At 38.1% G+C, this 27,617-nt stretch overlaps 1 protein-coding gene across 1 annotated transcript in view; it reads right to left on the bottom strand.

Moving 5' to 3' along the window:
• Positions 1-27,617, bottom strand: part of LOC150086032 (DNA excision repair protein ERCC-6-like) — a 306,101-nt gene that overhangs the window by 115,074 nt on the left and 163,410 nt on the right. The window contains exons 11-12 of the mRNA XM_090374774.1: positions 16,907-17,021; positions 7,631-7,679 (exon numbers count right to left, since the gene is read on the bottom strand). Coding sequence (XP_090230900.1) covers positions 7,631-7,679; positions 16,907-17,021 — 164 coding nt within the window. The remainder of the gene's footprint in view (positions 1-7,630; positions 7,680-16,906; positions 17,022-27,617) is intronic.

The raw sequence follows: 27,617 nt of genomic DNA, 5'->3' as shown, positions 1-27,617 counted from the left end.
GTAAGAGTAATACACGTTGAAGAAAGGAAATACGATCTGTTCGCCCTTCAATAAATAAATAGTTGTTGCTACTGTTTCGCTTTATCGACTAACAGTAGCTCGCCCGTGTTTTGTTTATTTTCTTAGCGTCCGGTAGCCGCGCGGAGACATAAAACGCGTTTGACCCTCTCTCGATGTAGCTGTATCGAGGATAGGTGACGTAACCGCCAGCTTCATTCTCACACCTCGCGCCACGAAAACAATTTCGCTCTGTAAACAGAAACTCCCGCTCCAAAACAAACAAACGAATCAGATATCGGGTTTCATAAGCCATAGGTTAATTCGGGTGGGGTTAGAAAAATAACAGAAAAAGGCCTAAAAAAATACACACTTGATGTCACATTTTTCTCATTTGCGCGAAATTCAATAGAAATTTTTGAAAATTGAAGTGGGAAAATCGAAGAAAACAGTTCTGGCTTCACGTATAGCGAATTTCAGCTGTGTCCATAGAGTAAAAATTATAGAATTTATTAGTTGACCTTTGAACCGGGTCCACCAAACCCGAGGAGATAGGGATACGGTTAAGGACAGATTTAATATTTTGCAACAGAAAACCAATTAGCACAGTGCTTCCCTTCCCTCATTTCTTCCAAATGCATATATAACATACTCTAGGCTTCAGGATACAAGATACGTTATTTGTTATTTGGTTTTTAGGAGCATTAGCAACTAAGGCCATATTGCTCCGGGATATGCGGTGGTCATTCCCTGACCTTTCCGCATCCTCCGTATTTGGTGGTGACGGGCTCGAACCCCGGTCTAATCAAGAAGCGTGTGCTACGCACTGCTGCTCCTTCCCACCTGGCTACGGATACAAGATACAATAATATACACAAGTGGTTTATATGAGAACAGCAAAAGTGATTCATTATTTGCAACTATGCATTTAATGTAAAATCATTGATGGAGGCAGTTACTTTGCATTTGTCAGCACCACTATGTAATTGGTATCTGTTTTCATAGCATACATGCTACAGCCAAATGATTCAAAATTGTACCATATGTAGAAAGAGAGACAAAGACAGTTATTAAGTTTCTGAATGCAGAAGAGGTAAAAATCCAATGAAAATCACCATAGGGTGATTATGGTATATGGTAAAACTATTTAAAAAATATATAAATAAATAATAAGAAGAGCATTTAATGTAAAATCATTGATGGAGGCAGTTACTTTGCATTTGTTAGCACCACTATGTAATTGGTATCTGTTTTCATAGCATACATGCTACAGCCAAATGATTCAAAATTGTACCATATGTAGAAAGAGAGACAAAGACAGTTATTAAGTTTCTGAATGCAGAAGAGGTAAAAATCCAATGAAAATCACCATAGGGTGATTATGGTATATGGTAAAACTATTTAAAAAATATATAAATAAATAATAAGAAGAGTGTATAAAGGGTTCCAAATGTTTAAAAATAAAGTCAAAAATCTGGAAGAGTCTTCTTCTTGACTTGTCCAGGCTAACCATGCTGTTATGTCAGACAATTTCTGCTGCTGAAAGTGTGATGAAGAGTTCTGACTCCAAAAATCGGTCCTTGACGTTGTCACAGACATTCTCTCAGATATGCCAGACAAGCTATACCTGCTACCTGGAACTCTAAAATGTTGATAAAACTGATATTCGGATGACACTAGTCAAATGGACCCAGTTTGGCAAAGTCTGGATGGTCTGTGACAGCCAAATCCTCTGCTTCCACCTTCACGATGGTGGGACTGTTAGTAATCCTAGGTACAATCCCCATGCACAAGCACACTGTGGGTGACCACCCAGAAGTGAACCAATTAAGCAGGAGTCGAGGTGTGGTGCCCACATCACACGGAGGAATGCCACCCCTCTGTGCTACCAGGCAATACTAGGTGGTAGATGACTCTCATCAACCGGCACAATACCACCACTTTGCTTATTGGAGGCTTGAAGTAGTGGAACCCATGTTTAGTCTCCAGAGCTAAGTTCCGGTCAACCCTAACCCATCTCTTCCATCATGCAGTATGACTGATGACATTGAGGTTATGATGGACATCATGGTGAAATTCAATCTTCCTTACATCTTGAGGATGCAGCTCTAAAACAGAGTTCGCAGGCCAGCTGCTAGTTAGTACACTGGACTGAACCTATTGGTAACTCTTTAGGAGGCTTCCGGATCAGCTAGTATATAATCTTGCTACCTCTACTCTGCCAGATAGTGACTGGAGGGAGTCCGAGTAGTGTGTATGCGGGGAGCATTGTTGAGGCCACGTTATGTCAAGGATCTGGGTATATTCTTCCATGTGTATGCCATATCCAAAATTTCATGACTTCATACAGCATGTCCCCTCACACTTTTTCTTACTATTGAATACACCATGAATTGTCAAACTAATTGGGTAAGCTTATCTGCGAAAAGATCTAAACCTCCCAAACACTTCCTAGTTCGTTTCACAAATATATGTAGTCTCAATTCTAATCTCAACGATGTCCATTTCCTTGCAGTCTGCCATACCCCATGTACTTTTTCTGACAGAATCTCAGTTATCGGTTGATTCATACACTGCTCATCTCAGTTGCCCAAATTATTCGCTGTATGATTCCTTTCGCCTCAAAGGTAGTACTTGTGCATATGCCCATTTCGATATTCCCTGTCAGAGACTTGGTAATTTGGAATCTCCACTTTTCAATCTTCTCTGGCTTAAAATCTCTCTACCTCATTCTGTCAAATTCATCTGTTGTCTCTACCTTCTCCCAACTCTACTAATCAATTGGACCTCTTCTACTTCCTCTCTTTGCAACTTGACTTTCTCCAGTCCAACTTTCCTAACAGTGAGGTAATTTTCCTTGATGATTTTAATGTTCACAACTCCAGCTGGCTTCAGTCTAGTCACACTGACCCAGCTGGTTGAGATGCTGAGGCTTTCGCAATTACTAATGACCTTGCACAGATTGCTGATTTACCTACAAGAATACTAGACAATCCTAACCATACAGCCAACACGTTTGATCTTTTTCTCACACACAACCCTTCTAAGTACATGGTCGAAGTGAGTGGTCCTTTAGGCACCTCAGAACACAACTTGGTGATTGTCTCTTCTCCAATGGAGCCTTTATCTCATGGCTATTCCCAACCTCGTGTTGTTTGGCATTACAAGAATGCAAAATGCAAGATGACCTGCAAGATTACTTTTCTTCATTTACTTGGTCAGACCACTGTTTCAAAATGTCTGATGTCAATGTTTGCTGAGATCGTGTCAGTGAAATTATTCTTGTTGGAATGGAATCCTTTATCCCACACTCCACTTTAAAATCACATCCTTTATCTAAACCTTGGTTTTCCAATAAATGTGCTAAGGCCGTTCAGGAGAATGTTGCATATCGTAATTGGCTTGTTTCCAATTCTTCAGTTTTATTTTCTGCCTACACCAAAGCTTGCAATAATTGTAAAGCAGTTATTAATCAGTCCAAACTAGATTTTGAACAGGCTAAGAGTAAAAAACTTTCTTCTTGCCCTAATGGTAGCAACTTTTGCCCATCTCTGTCAAAACCAAATGGTTCTGTTGTCACTTCAGACAAGGATAAAGCTGACTTGCTGGAATTCCATTTTTCTTCCAACTCATGTATTAATGATCTTGGTAAAACACCTCCAACCATGTTCCATTCAATGCCTCCTGTGGTCTTCCGTCAAAAGGATGTCAGAAGGATTTTGACAAATCTTGATGCTAAGAAAGCTCCGAGTCCTGATGGTATTTCTTCACTTGTTCTCGAAACCTGTGCTCCTGAACTTACTCCTAATCTTTGTCGCCTTTTTTCACTTTCTTATTCCAAAGGTGTTTTTCCTTCAGCTTGGAAATTTGCTCATATCCAGCTAGTTCCTAAAAAGGGTGACAAATACCTCCCATCCAATTATCATCCTATTGCAATTACTTCTACTCTTTCTAAAACAATGGAGAAATCAATTAACGGCCAACAGTTAAACTATCTAGAAACCTTTCATCTGATCAACGATCGCCAGTATGGATTCCGTCAGCATCAATCCACTGGAGATATTCTAGCTTATGTTACCCATTTATGGAAAAATTCAATGGAAAAGTTCGGTGAAACACAAGCTGTTGTTGTTGTTATTTGGTTTTTAGGAGCATTAGCAACTAAGGCCATATTGCTCCGGGATATGCGGTGGTCATTCCCTGACCTTCCCGCATCCCCCGTATTTGGTGGTGACGGGCTTGAACCCCGGTCTAATCAAGAAGCGTGTGCTGCGCACTGTTGCTCCTTCCCACCTGGCTACGGAGGCGCTGAAACACAAGCAGTTGCTCTAGACATCTCAAAGGCTTTCAATCATGTTTGGTACAAAGGTCTTCTAAACAAGCTTCCATCTTATGGTTTGCCAACTGTTTTTTGGAATTGGTTATCCAGTTTTCTCTCTGATCGCTAACTGAGGGTGATGGTAGATGGCTCTCTGTCTGCTGACTTCCACTAATGCTGGTGTTCCCCAAGGTTCAGTTCTTTCCTCAAGTGTGGTGAAGAGTTCAGTCAGAACTCTTCACCACACTTCCCACAACAAGCTGGGATTTTATATGAAACAAAGAGTCACCACACACGCATAGCTAAAGTTTTATACTGAGGTATGACATTGAAGGAGATGATTTCCTACACTTCATGATGACCTTCGATGAGTCATAGGTGTATTAATTTCAGGCTGAAAGTAAGAAAAAGTCAGTAAAGATTTCAGCTCCCCAAAGCATAAGGAATTCGAAGCCATGACATCTATAGGAAAGGTGATGCCAACCATATTTTGAGTAGAGGCTTGCATATAACTGGAGAGTTATATGAAAGGTGCTTCATATAGTCCCTCTTAACAGTGCTTCATCCTGTAATATGCTAATGAGCCAGTTGAAACCAAAATTCAGATAAAAAAACAATCAAGAGTTGATCTCAAAAGAAATTTAATGCCTTTGCTGCTAGCTTGACCTACAACCTTTATGAACTGAATTCAAAATTATTGGACCGAGTCAACCTGGATTGGAGAGGTCAGAGACATTCTTTGGTTTCTTTCTATGGCTGAATTAGTCAACTGCTGGCAAAGGTGGATTGATAAAACTATCCATATTTATTCTGTAAAAGGCAACTGCTGACACCATTCAAGGTTTGCATTTTTAAGTTCTATCATACCCTTCCTATATTCCCAGACTTAATATTGATTATCATTTTTAAAATCACTCAAACAGTTATTAGGATGGGGAAACCATTACCTAGATGGTTGTTAGCCAAGTGGTCAGGAGCAGGAGTGTAGTAGCATATGTTCTTTGAGTAGACTGGGGTTCAAACCCCTGACTGCTAAATATGGTCAATCTGCCAACCCGCACTGGACCAGCATGGCAGATTACAGTTTATTCCCCTCAACGTGAATCATTGAGGAGGCTTCCATCCTGCAGTGGGTTGATAATGCCTGCAGTTTAACCTCTCCCCCCCCCCTTTTTTTTTTTACTTATCTAATGGTGCAAGAATATTTCATTTAAATTCTCCCTTCCACAATAAAATAAATGAAAGTTGATCAAATAAATCAAATAAATGAATGATAAATTTTTATAACCACTGATTCTTGTTTCCATTATTTACACCATGCAAAAGGTACTGTACAAAACTGGCACTTTATCAGTCATAAATGATCCACCCATGATATTCCTGATACCATATGAGTCACTATCTCCCATGATGTTTTATCAGGCAAGGATGATACTGATGCTGTTAATAAGTCTGTTCAACCAATGGAAGGCTTGATTCATTATGCCATTGGAAGTGGACATCAGCAGAAACACATTGTCATGTTAGTTACTCCAAAATTACCGTCCCATTAGGAAACCTCCTTGTTTCACCTATCCTCTTCATACCCATTATCATACTCCTTTTAAAGTTGTATCACAGAAGTTATGAATGGTTAACTCCTTGCCATTGTAAAAGGTCTGCATATTGCTGAATATTGATATCTATTGGCATTATTTCTATCAGCAATGGGTACATTCATATTTCAGTGATGGGTGATTGCACACAAGGCTAATATAAAACCCACTGTTAACAACTACAATTAAGTATACTTGGTTAATTTCACTAAATATATTCTTGTAATTTCAACTTAATTTTTAATTTCTGATATTTTTGTGACTTAAATTAGTAATTCATTGAGCATATTGTGATCCTTTTATAATTTTTACTTTCATAATGGTTAATATAAGACTGCAAGACTGCATCAAAATTGTAGGGTTTAGAGTAAAGTAGGTAGCCACAGATCAGTCAGTCTCACTTCAGTGGTTGGGAAAATCATGGTGACAAGTAAGAATGCAACTCAAGGTCATACAGATAGGAATGGTTTTCTCAAGAAACCTGTCATGGTTTTGAAAAGCAAAAATCTTGTTTAACTAAACTGATAATCTATTATGAGAGTATCGCTCATGACTTAGATGTAGGAAATAACATTGTTTATTTAGACTTTAACATTTGACATGCTAAAGTCAGTCCAAAAAAAAAAAAAAAATGCTATAAAAGTTGGAACATATTGGGACTTCACATAAGATACTTAGATGGAGTTAGTTAGTTATTTGGTTTTTAGGAGCATTAGCAACTAAGGCCATATTGCTCTGGGATATGTGGTGGTCATTCCCCGACCTTTCCGCATCCTCCGTATTTGGTGGTGATGGGCTTGAACCCCGGTCTAATCAAGAAGCGTGTGCTACGCACTGCTGCTCCTTCCCACCTAGCTATGGAGGCTCCACTTAGATGGATTATGCAATGGCTACACAAAAGGAAAAGGGCTATGATTAATAGTTACTCTTCAGAGCAACTTACAGTTTGAAGTGGGGTCCCCTCAGGGACTGGTGCTTGGACCACTCCTGTTTCTGATTTTCTTAACTACATTGATGAGAAGTGGAATTACAAAAGGTAGAAAAAAAGGATTTCGAGGTACAATACAAGCAGCAAAGAGAGCCTATGATATCCTATCAATGATTTATACAATAATTGTTTATAAAGATGGAGAGGTCATTATTGCACTGTTTAAGGTAATTGTGAGACTGGATTTGGAATTCTGTGTGCATATATGGAGGTCACACCTAAAAATAAGGCATGCTTCTTGAAAACATACAAAGACTGTCAATGAGCCCAGTGAGATTGGATAACAATCTTACTAAGCAAAAGGATACCCACATAAGAGACTTCCTTAAAGGGGATCTGATTACAGTTTGTAAACCTATGAGGTAAGGTAATAAAATGAATGGAGGTGAAATTTTCGGTATATTAAACACCATTAAATCAGAGAGCATAAATTCAAACTAAGGGGAAGAATTATAGACTAAACTGTAGGAAATTTTCCTTCAGCCAATAAGTTGTTATTCATTGGAATAAACTGCTTCCACAGGAAGATGAGACAAATTGTTTGAGAAATTCAAATGCTTGCTGGATCAAAACCAATGAGAAGAGAGGGGACCCACTTAGGTTAGTTATTTTTAGCAGGTGCAGTAAAAGGCTCTGGCCTTCTTGCACTGTATAGCCAATATTAATACTAATTTCACATTTAAAAAAAATCCATTTAGCCATAAAAATACTCTTCTGTAAGGCTGTACTTACATATAACAACACGGTCTGCTCCAGTTAAAGTAATACCAACACCACCAACCTAATTTACAATAAACATCAAAAATAGTTAGTGAATTTATAAAATCTTAATATATCAGTAAAATTATTTTTGTGTTCATAATTACAATTTGATGAAACACAAAGGAAAACAAAATCTTGTAAAATGTAAAAATTAAACAAAATATGCAAAAAATGAATACTTAATTCAAATAAAATTCACCTTACACAAGATATTTTAAATGTTAAAGAAGTATCTTAAAAGATTAAAGAAGGGTATAGAGGTATTGAAAGAGAAGGATGCACCACACAGAGTTTGTTTTTAAAACCATGATAGAAATAAACTGTAAAATTAACTAAAAATACAAGAAAATATATCTTAAACAGGGACTCTTCATATTTTATACGTGGAAATGGCAAGTTGCTTCACTTCTGCTTATCAGTTATTTCAGTTTGATCTAGTTTTAGTAAAAATAAAATGGACATGAAACTTTCACTACATAAAAAAGCTCCACTTTAACAGCTTCTGTATTTAGCAATTCACAGTAATAGCAACTCTCCACTACCCAAAATTTCATAGTTATGGAAAAATTTTTTAGGTATTTGCAGTATGTGATCAAGTGACCATCACATGAACAGTGATGTTACTTACAGTGAACGCTTACATATAGTGGCATAAATAGATTTATTAATACCATATAAAAATTATAAGTGTATATAAAAATATATAAAGTATATAAAAGTTAAAAATTATAAATTAAGAAAATCACTTTTCTTAGTATTAATTTGCTATAGATAATTCTCATATTACTACATAACAATCTATATTCTGTAAAAAGCTGACAACCATACCACATAATAAAATCATAAGAAATATTTAGTAAATTTATTTTTTTTATTGTCCATATCATTGGTCCTTGAGGCTTGTCACGCACATTCTGTCAGGTATTACAGACTATAGCTTGGTACCTGGGAGTCTAAAATGCTGATGAAACAAATATTCAGGTGACACTTGGAGTCAAATGAACCAAATTTCAGTAAAGTCCAGGTTGTTCTGCGACAAACAAATCCTCTGCTTGCACCTTCAGTGGTGGGACCATTAGTAACCGTGGGTAAACCTCCATGAGCAACTAGTATACTGTAGGGCATCACCAATGCGTGAATCAACATAAGCAGGGGTAGAGGTGTGCAATTCACACCACACAGAGAAATGCTACCCCTTTGTGTTACCAGGCAATACTAGGTGGTAGATGATTCTCATCAACCAATGCAATTCCACCACTTTGCTTATTGGAGGCCTGAATTGGTAAAACTCACGTTAGTCTCCAGAAGAAATCTCTAGCAACCCATCCAGATCTTCCATTAAGCAGTATAATTGATGACTTTTATGATGGACATTGTGCCAAGATCCAAACTTCCTTACATTTCAGGGGTATAGCTCTAAAATGGTGTTTGAAGGCTATCAGCTAGATAGTCTACAAGACCGAACCTACTGGTAACTCTCTAGGAGGCATCCAGATTGGCTGGTGTATAATCTTGCTGCTTCTGTTTGCCAGATAGTGACTGGAGGAAGTCTAAGTAGTGTGTATGCCGGGACATCGTTGAGACCACGTTATGTCAAAGAGTTAGATATATTCTTGCTGTGTGTAAGCCATATCCAAAAATTTCATTACTTCATAAAACATGACCCCTCCCACCATTTTTTACTGCTGAATACATCATGAACAATCAAATTAATAGAACAAACTTATCTGCAAAAAGATTTAAACATCCTAGTCACTTCCTCATTCATTTTACAAATATATGTGGTCTCTTTCCAATTTTCAACTTTCTGAAAATTTTCCAACAGAATTCCAATTATCAGTTGATTCAACCACTGCTCATTTCAATTGTCCTAATTATTCACTTCAAAGGGTGGTACTTGTGCATATGCCTGCTCTGATATTCCCCGTCAGAGACTTAGTAATTTGGAATTTGCTCTTTTTGATCTTCTCTGGCTTAAAACCTCTCTACCACATTCTGTCAAATTTATCTGTTACCTGTATTGATCTTCCAATTCCAATAATTACTTGGAGCCCTTTGACTTCCTTTCTTTGAAACTTTACTTTCTCCAGTCCAACTTTTCTAACAGTGAAGTCATTTTCCTTAGTGATTTTAATGTTCACAACTCCAGCTGGCTTCAGTTTTCTAGTCAAATGGACTCAGCTGGTATAGATGTTGAGGTTTTTAGAATTAATAATTACATAGCACAGATTATTTACTTACCTACCAGAAAACCCTAACCACATAGTCAATACTTTTGATGATCTCAGAAGCGCATGCACATGTATGAGAGTGATGGAGATTTAATTGCACATAAGCTGCTGGGGCTATAGTGCACCTCACAAACAAATATTCCAATTCCAAGATTAAAGTGAGTGGTACTCTAGGCACCTCAGATCACAACTTGGCAACTGGCTCTTCTCCAACAGCCTTTCTCCCGTAAAAAATCTGAGTCTGTTGTTTGGCATTTAAAAAATTAAAAATTGAATGATATGCAAGACTTCTATTCTTATTTTTCTTAGTTGAATTAGTGTTTTAAATCTTCTGATGTCAGTGTTTGCTCAGAACATCCCATTGAAATTCTACTGGTAGGGATGTAATCTTTTATTCCACACGACTTTAAAATTTCATCCTTTATCTAAACTTTGATATTCCAATAAATGTGTTAAGGCTGTTCAAGATAAGAATATTGCATATTGCAAATGGTTCAAATCCAAATCTCCAGGTTCATTTTATGTCTACACCAATGCTTGCAACAATTGTAAACCAGTTATTAATCAGTCCAAACTAGATTTTGAACAGGCTAAAAGTATAAAACTTGTTTCTTGTCTGAAAGGTAATTGAGCATTCTGGTCTCTTTCCAAAGCTGTTGGCCATGACTTCTGCACATCTCTGCTCCCCCTGCTGTTAAAACCTGATGGTTCTATTGCCACCACAGCTAAAGGTAAAGTTGACCCGCAAGTATCCTATTTTTTTTCTAATACAGTAAACTCTTGTATTGACAATCTTGTCAAACCACCTTCTATCATTCTCAGTACACCCCACTTAATGTTTCCTGAGATCTTCCATCAAAAGGATGTCAGAAGAATTTAACAATCTTGATACCAAGAAAGCACCAGGTGCTGATGGTATTTCTCCACTTGTTCTCAAAACTTGTGCTCCTGAACTTACTGATGTCTGTGTTGCTGTTTTACAATTTCTTATTCCACTGGTGTTTTTCCTCTGCTTGGAAATCTGCACATATCCAACCAGTTCCGAAAAGGGGTGACAAATCCCTCCCATCTAATTATCATTGCATTGCACTTACTTCTGCTCTTTCTAAATTAATGTAGAAATCCATTAACTGACAATTCCTAAACTCTCTCTCTCTCTCTCTCTCTCAAAACCTTCTATCTGATCAATGATCACCAATATGAATTCTGTCTTGTTGATCTCCTGGTTATACACTGTCTTATGTTACATCTATGGGCAAATTCAAAGGAAAACTTTGGTGAAACTCAAGCAGTTGCCCTTGACATTTCCAAGATTGATTGCAATTGGCATAAAGGTCTTCTAAATAAGTTTCCATCTTATGGGTTGTTGCCAACTGTTTTTTTGTAATTGGGCATCCAGTTTTCTTTCTGACTGCTCATTGTGGGTGATGGTAGATGTGTCTCTCTTTCGTATCCAGTGTCCTCCAAAGGTTCAGTTCTTTCTTCCACCCTTTTCCTCTTGTATGTTAAGGACCTTTTTCCACTGAATGGAAATCTTATCCATAGTTTTGATGATAGTACATTGCATTTCACCTTCCAGTTTGAGAAACCTTGCCCTGCACAAACAGCTTCAACTTCTCAAATATCCACTATTATTCCTTTGCTAATTTGCAGGGGTAATCCTCCAATGGGGTAACAATAACTTAGTTAATTTCAATCCTTCTAAAACTCAGTTTTCTCTTATACCTCGCAAAAAAGGATTCTTCTTCTCTGTGCTCATCTTCAATGATATTCAGATTTTTAGACAAGGTCACATCTCTATTAGGGATTATTCTGACACATAACCTCTCCCTTCGCATAAGCACATCACTAACATTGCTTTCACTACATCTAAAAAACTGGGTTTTCTCTTTCATTCTCAGCATTACTTTCCTTTTAAACACTACTCACTGTGCACAAATCTACCCTACTATGGAATATTGTTTGCACATCTGGGGAGGTGCTCCTATAACCTCTCTCAGGCTTCTAGATGCCATTCAAAAGAAGGCAGTTAGGTTAGTTAATGACCTATCTCTTACAAAGTCTCTCCACTCTTGTCTCATACACATTCTGTTTTTGCTGCACGCCTTTTCTATATATACTTCCATAGGCACTGTTCTTCTGAATTGGCTTTTATAATTCATTTTCTATCTTCCAAACCAGTCCGACCACATGCTGCAACCAGTCAACATCCATTTTACTGTCCAACTTCAAACTCACAGAACCAACTTTTATTCCTCCTCATTTATCCCTTCAGTTTCCATTTTTTGAACAACTTCCCTTCACACATATTTACTAAAAATTAAAATCTACAGAAAATCAAATTTAATGTCAACAAGTATCTTCTATCATCTCAATCTTCAAACGACACAGAGTACTAAGTACTATACATTCTAATACCTTTCTTGCTTGGGACGTTCATAAAAAAAAAAAAAAAAAAAAATCAAATTAAATTCTTAAATCTTATAGAAATATTTACTTATTATGAAGGGTTTCTGAAAAGTGAGGTAACACATTTTCTCTCTGGCATTTTAGCAGAATAGTGTTTAATAATATGAAGTTGAAATTACACACCAAGAAATAAGTGAACATGCACTACTTCTCCACAAAATCTCCAGTTTTATTGATGCACTTGTCCCAACGATGGATCAGTTTATCAATATCAGTACTGAAGAAGTCTGTGCCCACATGCAGTAACCAACATCGCACCGCCTGATGAAATGCTTTCCTGAAAGGTGTTTTTTCAGAGGGCCAAACAAATGGAAGTCTGAAGGTGCTGACTGGGCTGTAGGGGATGTGACAGAGTTTCCCAACGATTACCTCGCAACCACTCACGAGTGGTGTGGGCAGTGTGTAGAGCTGCACTGTCGTACAACAAAATCACACTGCTTGTCAGGAGTCCTGGTCATTTTCATCGAATGTTAGCTTTCAGTTTTTCCAATGTTGCATAGTAACATTGACTGTTCCTCCCTTCGGCAAGAAATCCACCAACAGAACGCCTTGGCGATCTCAGAATACTGTGGCCATGACTTTTCAGACACTGGGAACAGTTTTGAATTTTTTGCGCACAGGAGATTGAGGTTATTTCCAGGTCATGGAGTCTTGTTTGCACTCCAGGGCAAAGTGATGAACCCATGTTTCGTCTGCGAAACATGGGAGCAAGAAAATCCTCTACTAAGAAAATCTATGTGAGCAAGAAAATCCTCTACTTTGTCGCTGTATCGCAAAAGGTTCTCCAGATACATCCCCATGTGTTTTGCTTTGTCCTCCTCTGACAATGGTCCGAGCACCCAGCGGCAGCACACCTTTCGAAAGCCAAGGACATTGTGAACAGTCAACTTACTCACATTCAATATTTGTTGTAATTTCACTCATCTTGTTTTCGCGAACAATGCCCTTAATGCATGAAATGTCTTCTGTCTTGCGCGACAAATTTTTTGCTGATGGTACACAAGCTTGCTTGCTTTCTTGCATCACATGCCTCTACTGCTACTAAACTTAATGTTAGTTTAATTTTTAATGTCTCATAAATAAAATGTTATGAAATCGGTGTGTTGGCTGATGTATATCAATAGCATCTGCTATGGAAAGCAGCATTTCTTTGTTTTATGTTTATTGTTACAACAATGTTTTGTTATTTTCTTTTTTCCAGATTATTATAATTTATTTGTTTGTTCCTTTATTTAGTTAATAAAGCAAATTAATGTGTGGAAACTTAAGTTTGAAATTGTGCATTCATAATGATTCTCTGAATGGGAAAATAGAAGAAACTATTAGTTTCATATTTATATTTTATGAATATTTGTTTTTTTTAGCAGAATAAATTTTTTAAAATAAAATTTTTAAAGTTTGTATTAAAAACTATACATAATACTTAATGCAGTCCATTAAGAAAAGAATAGGCATATGCCAGGTTTCATGCAATAGTGTTTGTAATGAACTGTGGTGTGGCTGATCAATTAAATGAACTGGTATGTTTCATGAAGCAACTGTCTCTTGCCTTTCCAGACATTGAACACATCTCTTATGCACCTAGCTAATTGAAAACAGGGCAGTCAAGTTAATGAATAATCTCTCTCTCTCTCTCTCTCTCTCTCTCTCTCTCTCTCTCTCTCTCTCTCTCTCTCTCTCTCTCTCTCTCTCTCTCTCTCTCACACACAGTTTCTGCTATATGCTTTATCTATAGATATTTCCATGGGCATTGTTATATTGAACTGGCATCTGTGATTCTACCTCTTTCAAACATGTACCTGAACTAGTCAACATCCATTCACTGTTCAACTCCAAACTCATTGAACTAAATTCTCTTTCTTATTTATCCTGTCAACAAGTATCTTCTGTCTTCTTAACTTAGGGCTATACACAGTGCAGCAATTGGAAAACAAAGCTTATGTTATGAGACGAGTGCTGGAGCTGCCATCTACTAAAAGTAAACATGAAATGAAACAGTGATTGCACTGTTTCAAGTACTGCACTCAAGGTCAGCAGAAATTTGCCACCATTTCAGAACACAGTATGAGCTGAACTGCAAGTCTCTCCTGTGTTGTATTATGTATACAGACAAGGGAACAAAGAGTAAACCTCAAGTTTTGTGGTTGACTGGGCAAAAGTGCCATGGAAATGCTTCAAATGATGAAGCAAGTGTACGGAGAGAATTGTCTGTCTCGTGCACATGTGTTCGCACTGCATAAATGTTTTGCCCATAGAAGACAGCCACTGAAAGATGCCAAACATCCAAGCCCAGCAAAAACAGTTTGAACATCAAAGCTGATTGAAAAGGTGTAGAAAATCATTACAAATGACTAACATGCAACACTCTGAATGATTTCAGAAGATCCTTGTGTTAATAAGGAAACCATTCGACAAATAATAATGGAGAATTTTAGGAATGAAGGTCTGTGCAGTTTGTTCCATATTCATTAACAGATGGTCAATGACAGGTGACCATCTGTTAATCATCAATGACAACTACATGTTGAACACTGAAGAGAACTCATTGAGGCCACTGGAAGCAAAGCAAACCAAACTTCCTGAATCTGATCATAACGGTGACGAGCCCTGGTGTTTTCACAGTACAAGTTTGCAACAAAGTGCAGAGTGGAAGTTGGCAAACTCTCCCAAAGCCAAAAAAGTTCATCAAGAAAGGTCAAAATTCAAAACCATGCTCATCACTTCCTACAATAGCAGGGGAATTGCACACAAAAAGTTCATGCCAAATGGCCAAAGTGTTATTGCTGCCTAGTATCTGAACATTTTGAAATGTTTGTTGTAGAGAATCTGTCACGCGTGGCCTCAATATTGAAAAGACTGCAGTCAGTTCCTCTCACATGACAATGCACAAAGCCACTCTCATTGTTTGGGAGTTTTTTGCTAGCAAAAAAAAAAGTCTCCATACTGTCGCACCAGCCATATTCACAAGGCTTTTGTGCCACTTTTGTTTAATTAACCTCATGCCACTTTTGTTTAATTTTTGTTCCTGAAGCTCATACTTACACACCTACATACACTTGCCGGCCTTGGCTTTGCCTTTCAGCTGCTACTTCAGCTTATAGGGGAAACCCTGGAGAATGCAATCAAAACAAACACAGCTTAACCTTGCTTCCGAAGCTCAAGGCCCCACTGAAAAGCTGTTATTTTGATGAAGTCGGCACCATTCAAAGAGCTGTGATGAAAACAATGAACAGTATACTAGTCACAGCCCTACACCAATTGTTGCAGTCATTCGTGATCATTGCATGCAGTGTCTGGACACAAGAGAAAGTTTACTTATGCATGGGATAATTATTTTTTCTGGAATCAGTCTCTTTTTCCAATTGCTGCACTGTGTAGATAATAGTAGTAATAGTAATAGAGACATGTGATGGAAGAAAGAAAGCGTTATGAGCTTATGTAGCATTAGCAAAAAAAAAAAAAAAATTCACAAAACCATTCCCTCTAAAGGTTTGTCTAGTTCCTCCTTGAATTTATTTAAGCTATCAACTTCCTCACAACAACAACAGATGGAAGTCTGTTCGAGCAATCAACTATCCACCGGCTAAAGGCAAACTTTCGCACTTCTGCATAGATTCACTTTGAATCTATGCCCCCTCAGGTTCTTAATCTGAGCAAGCAGAAGTATCCTGACATTGAGCTTGCTCAAACCATTCAAAGCCTTATACACCTTGAACAGGTCACCTCGCAGGTGCCTAGTCTTCAGATGCTGCAACTTGCAGAACTTAAGCCTTTCTTCTTAAGCGCACCTCCTTTGTTCCTCTCACCAATCTTGTTGCCCTTCTATGTACTCGTTCTAGCAACTCTACATCCTCCCTAAAATGAGGCCTCCAGACGTGTATACAGTACTCAAGGTGTGGCCTGACCATTGCCTTACACAAAGGGATAATCACCTCCTTGTCTCTGCTAGCAAAATTCCTATATATCATTGACAAAACTCCATGACCTGCTCTGGCAGCCCATCCGCACTGCTCAGAGAACTTCGTATCTGACTGCACAATTACCCCCGGGTCTTTTTCATTCTCAACCTCTCTGAGTGTAGTACCACACAGTTGGTATGTTTCTCTTGGGTTACTGCTACCCATATGGAGTATTTTGCATTTGTCAATGTTAAACTTCAGTTGCCATTTCTCAGCCCATCTGCCCAAATTTTTTAGATCCTGTTGCAGTAGCACACTGCCATTACTGTCATTAACAACCCTGCCAACCTTTGTATCATATGCAAACTTCAACATTAAGCCCGATATACCTTCATCAATATCACTGATTAATATACAAAACAACAGTGGACCCAACACTGAACCCCATGGGACTCCACTAATAACCTTAGTCCATGAAGATTGTAATATCTTTCACGTTTGGGATATATATAAAAAACCTATTTTCCTGGACTTGTTTACAATACCTGTTTGAATTTATATTATATCATATATATATTTGAATTTGTACTGAATGCTCATATTTGTTTCCATTGTGCATAACATCAGAAAAACAGAAAGGAACATACTTGTGTGGTGAGTAAAAAAACATTATAAGTAGGGTCATTCTGAAACTTCTGAATTCTTCTTTCTCTTTCTTCTATCTTGTTTATGGTCCCATCAATCCTTATAACTCTCCACTTTCTAAAAGAATATTGCATAAAATTACAAATAAAAGTAACAGAATTTTCATAAATTGTTACATTAATTTGTTAGACATTGGCTAAGCATGACTAAGCATAAATATATTAATAACTTAATTATAATTAAACTGGCATGTCAAGATGAATATTGGTGAGTGATGGGTTATACTAGACCTTTACCATTCATTTAAGGATTTGCTGTTGCAATCTTTGATTACTAGAATTATTATCTTTGTTTAACATTACAGACCTGAGCAACAACTGATTCATTCTGATCATGAATTTATCACAAGTACTTAAAATGGAATCCTGCAGGATGAAAAAAAATTGTCTGTATTCCAAGATGGCCACATACTGTGGAGAACAAAAAGAGGGGATATACAGTAAACCCCCGCTATTCGCGGTCGCTGATTTAATATAAAATGAAACCTAAAAAAATGTGAATTTTAAAGCGCTGTGAACATTTTCCGCCATAAAAAAAACAGGCGTGGCTAAAATCATCTTTTCCGGTTAAAACAGCGCTGTGGGTGGGGGGGAGAGGGGTGACAAAATCGCGAGCTTGGATGTTTCTCGCTAATCCTTGTTTAGTGTGTTATGCGCTTGTCATGAAAGGTTTTGTCATTTGCTTTTAATTTATATGCTTATAAATTGAATAAATTTATCAATTTATAAATTGATATGCTTACAAAAGTGATAAATCTACCGTTTTGCAGTGTAAAACAGACTTTTTCAAGTGTGTTACCCGAAGAAAGTGACTTTATTGTGGACAAATTCTTTCTAACCCGTACAAAAATATGGCTACGAATAACAAGGGAAATGTGAAAATATCAAAGAAGGTGATGACATTAGCGAATAAAATTGAGTTATTAGACAAATTTTCTAATGGTGAAAATGTCTCCTCAGTGGCAAAACATTATAAAATCAATGAGTCAACGGTACGATCAATCAAAAAATCGGAAGAAAAAATCCCGCCGTAGCGTCCGTGAAAACGCTCTAATTGCTTCAAAAATTTGCTCTGTAACTCGTGATGTTAAATTTAAAAAAATGGAAAAAGCTTTAAATCTGTGGATAGAAGACCAAACTCAAAATAAAATTCCGTTAAGTTCACTCATCATTCGTGAAAAGGCAAAATTCCTTTATCAACACTTCGGCGAAAGTGGTGATAGCACTGGCGGGATAAGTTTTTTTAGCTAGCAAAGACGCTGGTTTGAAAGATTTGTTTGAAATTTCTAATAAATATTACATTTAATATTAAATTGTTTCTTATTTTCATTTCGATGCCATATGCTTGCAATTCACTATGTACTGTCTATGTACATAGTCATATTATGAAGGTACATATAACACATACATAGACAAAATTTTAGACTAGTTTTTCTTATATATTTCATACTTTGGAACGGAACCCCTTTATTACTATGGGAGCAATAACTCAGTATTCGCGTTTTCGGTATTTGCGGCATTTCTCAGGAACGTAACCCCCGCGAATAGCGGGGGTTATGTTCCTGTTATATATATCTTTTGCGCTGCATTGTGGGTTGCAGAAATGTTCAAAATGCATTGTTTAAATGGGATATATATCTCTGTGAATGAAATCCAATAAAAAGACTCCACCTGATACACCTAATTGCTATAAATATCTTCCCAAAGAGTAAAATTCATAATTAATGGAAATATGAGAACTCATGCAAATGGCAATCACGACAACCAAACATACATTTTATTGCCTTTACATGTACATGTACAAACTGAAATGATAAGTTAATGTAATAGTATTATGTACTGTAAATAAGCAAAATAAGTCCTCAATATTTTGTTTTTCCTCCATAACCTGCAATTACAGCCTTGCAACGATCTGGCATAGACTTAATCAACTTCTGGATATACGGCTGCCCAATTTCGTGGTACAATGCTCTCTTGCAGCTGAATCTTACTTGTTGGCTTCTTCTGAGCAATTTTAGATGACATTATGTACCAGCAATTTTCATTAGGGTTCTGTTGCCAGGCCAGTCAAACACTGTAATGCCAGCATTTGAGGTAAGATTGCACCTTAAGATAGAAAAGTGAGGGAAAACATTGGGGCAAGTATGTTTTAAGCCTTGTGAGACAAGAAGACAAATTCATCATTAAATCTAAATAGAATAAAAACTTACCAATTTTGCTGTGTGGCAAGGTACTGAGTCCTGTTGAAAAATGCAGTTTTGGATGTATGTGTGGTGATCCCTAATAATGGGGTTCAGGCACTCCTCCAAGATAGCAGCGTAGGTTTCTGCATTCACAGTTCCGTTAATAAACTTAATTGGCCATAGCCCTTTGCTTGTTATGCATCCCCAGACCATCTGACCAGTGGGAAACTTTACACTGTGTTATGCAGTCAGAATGGTATGCCTCCGATTTTCGTCTTTTGATAAATTTCTTCCCATCATAACCATGCGGGTTAAATTTTGATTTGTCAGAAAAGATAATGGTGTCTCATTGCTCTTTTGTCCATGAAACATGTTTTAGCCCAAGCAAGTCGCTTCTTCCTCATTTGTTAGGTCAACCAAGGCTTCTTCTTGGGCCGATAGGCAGGCAGACCACATACTGAAAGCAGTTAGATAGTTCGTGTACTTGTTTCAACACCTGAGGCAATCTGAAAGTCCAGTTTTAGATCAGGAGCACAAGCTTGGTGATTACGAAGGCATAGCCATTTCAAATATCAATTGTGGTTTGGTCACTCGCACACTAACAAGACTTCTTTTGGATGAATGTTTTCTACAGCAGCATGTTCAAGAAGCAACAGGATGGAGTAACACTCTTGATCTGATTATCAGCAGTGATTATTCATGTATTAAGAATTTACAGATAAAGGAACCACTAGGAGTCAGTGATCACAGTGTACTGATGTGGGATTTACTTAAAGATGAAACTACCATCAAGGGTAATGGGAAGTGTTTTTGCTTTTGTAAAGGTGACTACAGTCGTCTCCGACGTTTTTAAATTCTATACAGTGGGATAAACTGATGATGTTACCAAGGGTGAATTCTAAATGGGAAGCCTTCAGGGGACTTAATCTTGGAGGCTACTAGGCTTTTCATACCAACTGAGAAATACTGTTCAAGGTTTAGGACTAAATGCATGTCAGATGAATTAATGAGGCTCGTGGCAAAGAAGAAAAAATGCATGGAATGTATATAAATTATCAGGTGACACAGAAGCCTATGGCAGATATAAACTCACAAAGGAGGTTAGGCAGGCAAAGGCAGATTACGAGAAATCTTTGGAAAGGATGCAAAGAAAAACAGCAAAAAGAGTTCTTTACTTATGTAAACTCTAGAAGGAAGGGAAAGAATCAGATTGGTCCACTTAACACAGATAGTTTGACTATTGATGGTCCTGCTCAAGTAGCTGATAATAAACTGAATGAGTATTTTGTATCTTCATTCACACATGAGGAGTTATTCAAGAAGGAGGAGAATGCCAGAAGTTTATCAAACTCTAACAGGGAGCTAAGTGATTTTGTGATAACTGAGAGCAAAGTGGAGGAGAAATTGTTGAAGTTAAACATAAAAAAGGCACATGGAATCTATCCAGTTAAAATGAAGAAGGCAGCAAGGGAAGTAAGTAAACCCTTAGCCATAATTATAAGAGCATCCGCAGAGTCAGGGGATGTCTCCATGTACTGGAGATGTGCAAATGTATCGCCAATTCATAAAGGGAGTTCACAAAGAGTGACACAAATAATTATAGACCTGTTAGTTTAGCTTCTGTTCTGTAGAAAATAATGGAGTCACTGTTTAAAGAGGTGATACAGGATTGTCTAGACAAGCCAGCAGCAATAGTTTAGAGACAGCATGGGTTTGTTAAGGGGAAGTCTTGTCTGACTAGTTTTGACTGGATACTATGATGTGATCACAAAGGAACTGGATGCTAAACACAATTTTGATATCATATACAGTGAAACTTCTCCTAACGGACACCTCTCTTTAATGGACATCTCTCTACAACGGACATCTCTCTACATTGTTTTTCTAAAACTTTTGATTTAAATTTAGTAGTATAGCATTATTTTGTGATTTTCTGATTAATTTGGTGTATTTATTCTTATTCGGCCTTTCAATTGCATAAAAGTATCGGTAAGGGTATCCACGTGTTACAAGTCGCAACTCCGCTGAACGAGAAGTTTTTTAGCCATATTTAGCTGCTTATTGAATATTTTTTAACATCAAATTATTTTTTGTAAGTAGCTTATAGACCTAGTAAGGATCGTTAGTTTATTCTGAATTGAGACAGCGAGATTTGAAAGTTAATTAATACTTAAGTGTCCATAGATTACTGTTTGTAACTTCCCGCCTTTGTCCTTGTCATACGATCATTATATATCGAACCTAGATAGCGTTAGTATAGTATAGGTTATAATATTTTCGGTGATCGGTAAAATCTATTAAACATGTTGAACTTCGTTGGCATTTAAATTGTACTTTTAACTAAATACATATACCGACTTAGATTACAAACGTAACATAATTAATTAATACATAACTGATACGGAAGTTATATAAAGGGAACTCGGAGATAATTAATACTTGACACTAAAAATATATATATCCCGTTATAACTGTGTTGGGAGATAAGTTAGGGTTATAAACTGAAATTGAAATTTTATTTAAATTAAAAGAAATCATGACTCAGACCAGAGCAGCAAAACAAAAGGCTCAAGCTAATGGAAGTGCTGTGGCTCAGAGGAGAACTGAGGGGGGCAGTTGCCTTCTGAATCACAGCCTTCTAAAATGCACAGCTTGCATGATGTTTGTGGAGCATTCAGGTACGGGCCATGATATTGCCATGGGGGATGTCTTTGTGTGTGCACGATGCAAGGAGTGTATTGAAATCAGGCAACAACTCAGCGTTCTTATGGGCCTATATGACAGCTTGAAGGACAGGGTGGATGCCCTCGAAGGAACTAAATTGAGGGGCCCATCAAGCTCTCAGCTGCCCACATCAACGCCAGAGCTTGCACTTGGTCATCGCGCAACACAGCGGCAACCCCCAAGGCAGAATGCGCTGGTCCCAAAGGAACTAGTAGTTGTTGATGACTCTATTGTCAGGGAAACAGGGAACATGCTTTGTAAAAAGGATAGGTGGAACAGGACCAGGGTATGTCTGCCAGAGGCAAAGGTTGATGACGTTGTAGAGCAGATATCATCTTTTAAGGGCACAAAAGGTGATATAGTTGTACATGTTGGCACTAATGATATCAAGAGTAGGAGACTGGCAGAATTGCTTAAGAAGTACAGGTCACTGTTGAAAAAAAGCCGTGAAATAGGGTGGAATTAGAAAGTGTCTGCGATTCTGCCCAGACACGATAGGAGGGAGTATATGATGAGAGCCTTGTCGATCAATTCGGCCCTAGAAAGATTGTGCAAGGCTCAAGGGGTAGAATTTTTTTCAGCCTGGACTGTACTTGTTAACAGGAGAGATTGCTTCTACAGGGATGGGATACACTTAAATAGAAAGGGTGCAAGAATATTTGCTGATGCTATCGAGGCAGTGTTAGGTGGATCGGAAAACTGGTAGCTTGGGGGGAGAAAAAGACAAATAGATTAACAGTAGCCACCGGCAGAGGTGAAAGAGATTCTTGCACTGCTTCTATTGAAATGAGCAGAAGCCTGAAAAACAAGATGCAGGATATTTCAGAGACTGCTGGGAATCATTGCGGTACAAGTAAACACATGGATTGTGTTAGGGTAGCTAAGAATAAAAATAGGTGCATGTATACTTGCGTGTACACCAATGCTAGGAGTTTAGTAAATAAATTTGATGAATTTGAGGTATTGCTCAAAACATCAAAGGCAGATATTGTTGGGATATTAGAGACGTGGTGTCACACAGATATAAGGAATGCAGAACTGGAATTTGGGGAGTACAACGTCTACAGAAAGGATAGACTGGATAGGAAGGGAGGAGGGGTTATGCTATTAGTTAAGAAATACATAAAATCCAAGGAAGTGAAGCCAGTCGACATCGCTGGACAGTGCAGTGTTGAGTCAGTTTGGTGTGACATAAACATTGGGAGATCAAAATTGAGAGTAGGAGTGTGCTATAGGCCTAATGACTCTGATGAGTATAATAAGGAACTGTACAGGGAAATAGAGTGGGCCAGTAAATCAGAGAGTCTTATAATGGGAGATTTTAATTTCCCAGATATTGACTGGAATTTGGGGGCTGGTTACTCACACACTAGCAGGGCTTTTGTGGATTTATTGGATGATTGTTTTCTACATCAGCATGTTCGGGAGGCAACTAGAGGGAGGAATACTCTTGATTTGATTATCAGCAGTGATTCTTCATGCATTAAGAATCTGCAGATAAATGAACCATTAGGTGGCAGTGATCACAGTGTGCAGAAGTGGGATTTACTCAAAGAGGTAACTACCATAAGGGGTAAAGGGAAGGGTTATTGCTTTCGTAAAGGCGACTACGATGGACAGAGACAGTATTTAAATACTATACAGTGGGACCAACTGATGATGTTACCAACAGCAAATGCAAAATGGGAAGCATTCAAAGAACTTATCTTGGAAGCTACTAGACTTTACATACCAACTAAGAAATATTGTTCAGGGTTTAGGTCTAAATGGATGTCAGATGAACTGATGAGGCATATGGCAGAGAAGAAACATGCATGGGATACATACAAATTAACACATGACACAGAAGCCTATGATAGATACAAGTTGATCTGTAAACAAGTTACAAAGGAGGTTAGGCAGGCGAAGGCAGATTACGAGAAATCTTTGGCAAGGGATGCAAAGAAAAATAGCAAAGAGTTCTTTACTTATGTAAACTCTAGAAGGAAGGGGATGAATCAGATTGGTCCACTTGATATCGATGGGTCAACTGTTGATGATCCTGCTCGGGTAGCTAACAAACTAAATGAATATTTTGCATCGACATTCACACATGAGGAGTTATTTAGCGAGGGGAAAGCCAGAGGTGTATTCAACTCTAGCAGTAAGCTAGAGAATCTTGTAATAACTGAGAGTAAAGTGGAGGAGAAATTGTTGAAGATAAACACAAGAAAGGCACCCGGTGTGAATGGGATCTATCCAGTTATATTAAAGGGGGCAGCAGAGGAAGTAAGCAAACCCTTAGCCATAATTATGAGAGCTTCCTTGGACTCAGGGGAGGTACCCACAGACTGGAGATGTGCAAATGTGACCCCAATTCACAAAGGAGGATCAAAGGCTGACACAAGTAATTATAGACCTGTGAGTTTAACTTCTGTTCCAGGAAAATTAATGGAGGCACTAGTTAAAGAAGCACTGCAGGATCATTTAGACAAGACTTCAGTTATAGCTCGGACACAGCATGGTTTTTATTAAGGGGAAGTCTTGCCTGACCAATTTGATTGGATACTATGATGCAGTCACAAAGGAACTGGATGCAGGGAATAACTTTGATATTATATACTTGGATCTTAGAAAGGCTTTTGATACTGTTGCACATGGAAGACTGCTGCACAAATTGGAGCAGTGTGCCATTGGAGGCAAATTGCTGCTGTGGATAAAGGGGTGGCTGAGGGGGAGAAGACAGAGAGTGGTAATCAATGGACACTGCTCGTCGTGGACTAATGTTATTAATGGAGTCCCTCAGGGTTCAGTGTTGCGTCCATTATTGTTTTCTGTATTCATAAATGATACTGATGATCTTATATCAAGCTTAATGTTGAAGTTTGCAGACGATACAAAGGTAGGCAGGGTTGTCAAGGACACTATTGACACTATGCTGCTGCAACAGGATCTGGAAAGGTTAAGCAGATGGGCTGAGAGGTGGCAAATGAAGTTTAACATTGACAAATGTAAAGTACTACACATGGGAAACAGCAACCCCAGAGCAACGTATCAACTCTGTGGTACTACACTGACAGTGGTAGAGAATGAAAGGGACCTGGGGGTGGTTGTGCAGGCAGATATGAAGTTCTCTGAGCAGTGCAGACGGGCTGCAAGGATAGCCCATGGTGTATTGTCAATGATATATAGGAATTTTTCTAGCAGGGATAAGGAGGTGATTATTCCCTTGTATAAGGCAATGGTCAGGCCACACCTAGAGTACTGTATACAGGTCTGGAGGCCTCATTTCAAGAAGGATGTAGAGCTGCTGGAACGAGTACAGAGAAGGGCAACAAGATTAGTGAATGGAACAAAGGGATGCTCTTATGAAGAAAGGCTTAAGTTTTGCAAATTACAGTGTCTGGAGACTAGGCACCAGCGAGGTGATCTGATAGAGGTGTATAAAGCCTTGAATGGTTTGAGCATGCTCAATGCTGATGGGATTCTTCCTCTCGCTCAGAATAATCACCTGAGAGGGCATAAATTCAAATTGAGGAAGGACAGATGTAGGATAGACGTGCGGAAATTTGCCTTTAGCCAGCGGGTGGTTGGTTGGTGGAACGGACTTCCATCCCTTGTCGTGGAAGTTGATAGCCTAAATAAGTTTAAGGCTCAGCTGGACAATTTTGAACGAACAGAGGGGTGAAGTGGAAGTGGTTTTTTTTGTCTGATGCTGTATAAGCTTGCTTTCTTGCATCAAATGCCTCTACTAATGCTAACAGTGAAACTTCTAAAGGACACCTCTCTTTAACGGACATCTCTCTACAATGGACATTTTCAAATTCCCCAACTCTCCTCTATTGGTTTTAACGTGTTTTCAGATTCTGTCTAGCAGACATTCTCTGTAATGGACGCAGACAGGCAATCTGCACTGTTTCATTTAGATTAGCACTTAATTTGATCTCCCCATAACGGACAGCGGGCGAGCTCACGGCCCTTTTTCTAGGAACGTTTCTTCCACGTATTGCCTCAATCATGTGTTTATTTTCTATTTCCATTTCTCTGAATTTTATCAAGGTTTACGTCGCGGTTCTAAACCCTTTTTCAAGAATTTTAAGACACGTGTAAAACTTCTGATGAATTCTGTGTGTGCGGGGGGGGGAATTTTGTCGGCCTTTCGTCTTTTGAGTTTCAGTTTTCAGTGTTGTGTGAAGTGCACAATATCTTCTCGTAAACATTTAACTTTAATAGATAAAGTCGAACTCATTAATGCGTATGATCGGCAAAAAAAAATAGTGTTCGCAATCTCACTGCAAAATTCAAAATCGGGAAGACGCAGGTAAACGACATCCTAAAGGAAAAAAATGAACTGCTCAAAGAATTTTGGCAACACGTAAATGATCAGGTTCAAATATCATTCCCGAAAACTGTTGGACTTCAAATTGACAATGTTACGTATGAGTGGTTTTGTCGCGCACGTGCTAAAAAAAATTCCCATTAATGGGCCTATTATTAGGGAAAAGGGTTTGGAGGTTGCAAAATCTATGGGAGTAAATGAGTTCAAAGCTTCTGTGGGATGGCTAAACAAGTTCAAAATTCGGCATAAAATTTCTTGGAAAACCGTAAGTGGTGAAGGTGGATCTGTTGATACTGGGGTTGTAACAAGAGTGGACCGCCAAATTGCAAGATTTATGTTGTGATTTTGAAGCTAAGGATATTTACAACTGTGACAAAACAGGGTTGTTTTTTAAAGCTCTTCCTGAAAAAACAATGAGTCTAAAAAAAGAAAAGTGCCAGGGCGGAAAAATTTCTAAGGAACGCTTGACTGTACTATTGTGTACAAATATGCTGGGAGACTTTGAACAACCTCTTGTTATAGGAAAACCACAAAATCCTCATTGTTTCAAGGGCATAAAGTTGAATCTTTTGAATGTTGACTGTAAGTCTAATAAAAAAGCGTGGATGACACGAGATATCATGGGCGAATGGATAAGTCACTTTAACCAAAACATGATTCATCAAAACAGAAAAATTATTCTTTTCATGGATAATGCTGCATCTCACCCGCACATTGAATTGTCCAACATTCAAATCATTTTTCTGCCACCAAACACATCTGCAGAGTGTCAGCCCTTGGATCAAGGGATAATAAAAAAATTTAAACTTCACTACAGAAAAAAGATGTAACATGTGTGAGTAAACTTGCAAAGAAACTCAGCATCCTAGATGCGATTCAATGGATTTCCTCTTCAGTAAACGCAATTAGAAAACAAACTGTCGTGAACTGTTTTGTAAAGTCTGGCTTCTCAAACACAAAAATTGAAGTTGTGAACAGCAATGTGGAGCACCAAGAAGAACTTCAACATCTATTGATAATGTACGATACTTCCGCTACAAGTGACCCTGGCTACAAAGATATAGACTCGAACCTCACTACAGAAGATGGTGCTCTAGATATCAACGATATTATCATCGATATTTTTCAAGAAGTTCCTCATGAGGATGAAGAAATGGAAGGAGATCATTCTGTCGAAGAACATATTAACAACGAACCACCGATGAAAATAGAAGCGCTCATACAAATCAATCGTTTAAAAATGTTTTTCGCCGCTGAAGAAGATACTGAAGGACTTTCGATGGTTTCTTCACACTCCAAACAAATGTTGAAAACAAAATTAACAGCCGGAAGAAGGTGCAGAAGAAAATAAGTGATTACTGTATGTATTTTTCTTAAGATAAAGTCATAATATGCATAGCACAATTGTATGTATATTATTTACAAAAAT

Source organism: Mastigoproctus giganteus, chromosome 5 (assembly GCF_048544385.1).
Source record: "Mastigoproctus giganteus isolate SK-2022 chromosome 5, ASM4854438v1, whole genome shotgun sequence".
Lineage (NCBI taxonomy): Eukaryota > Metazoa > Arthropoda > Arachnida > Uropygi > Thelyphonidae > Mastigoproctus > Mastigoproctus giganteus.
The sequence above is the reverse complement of the archived record's forward strand: the minus strand, read 5'-3'. Positions and strand labels throughout refer to the sequence as shown.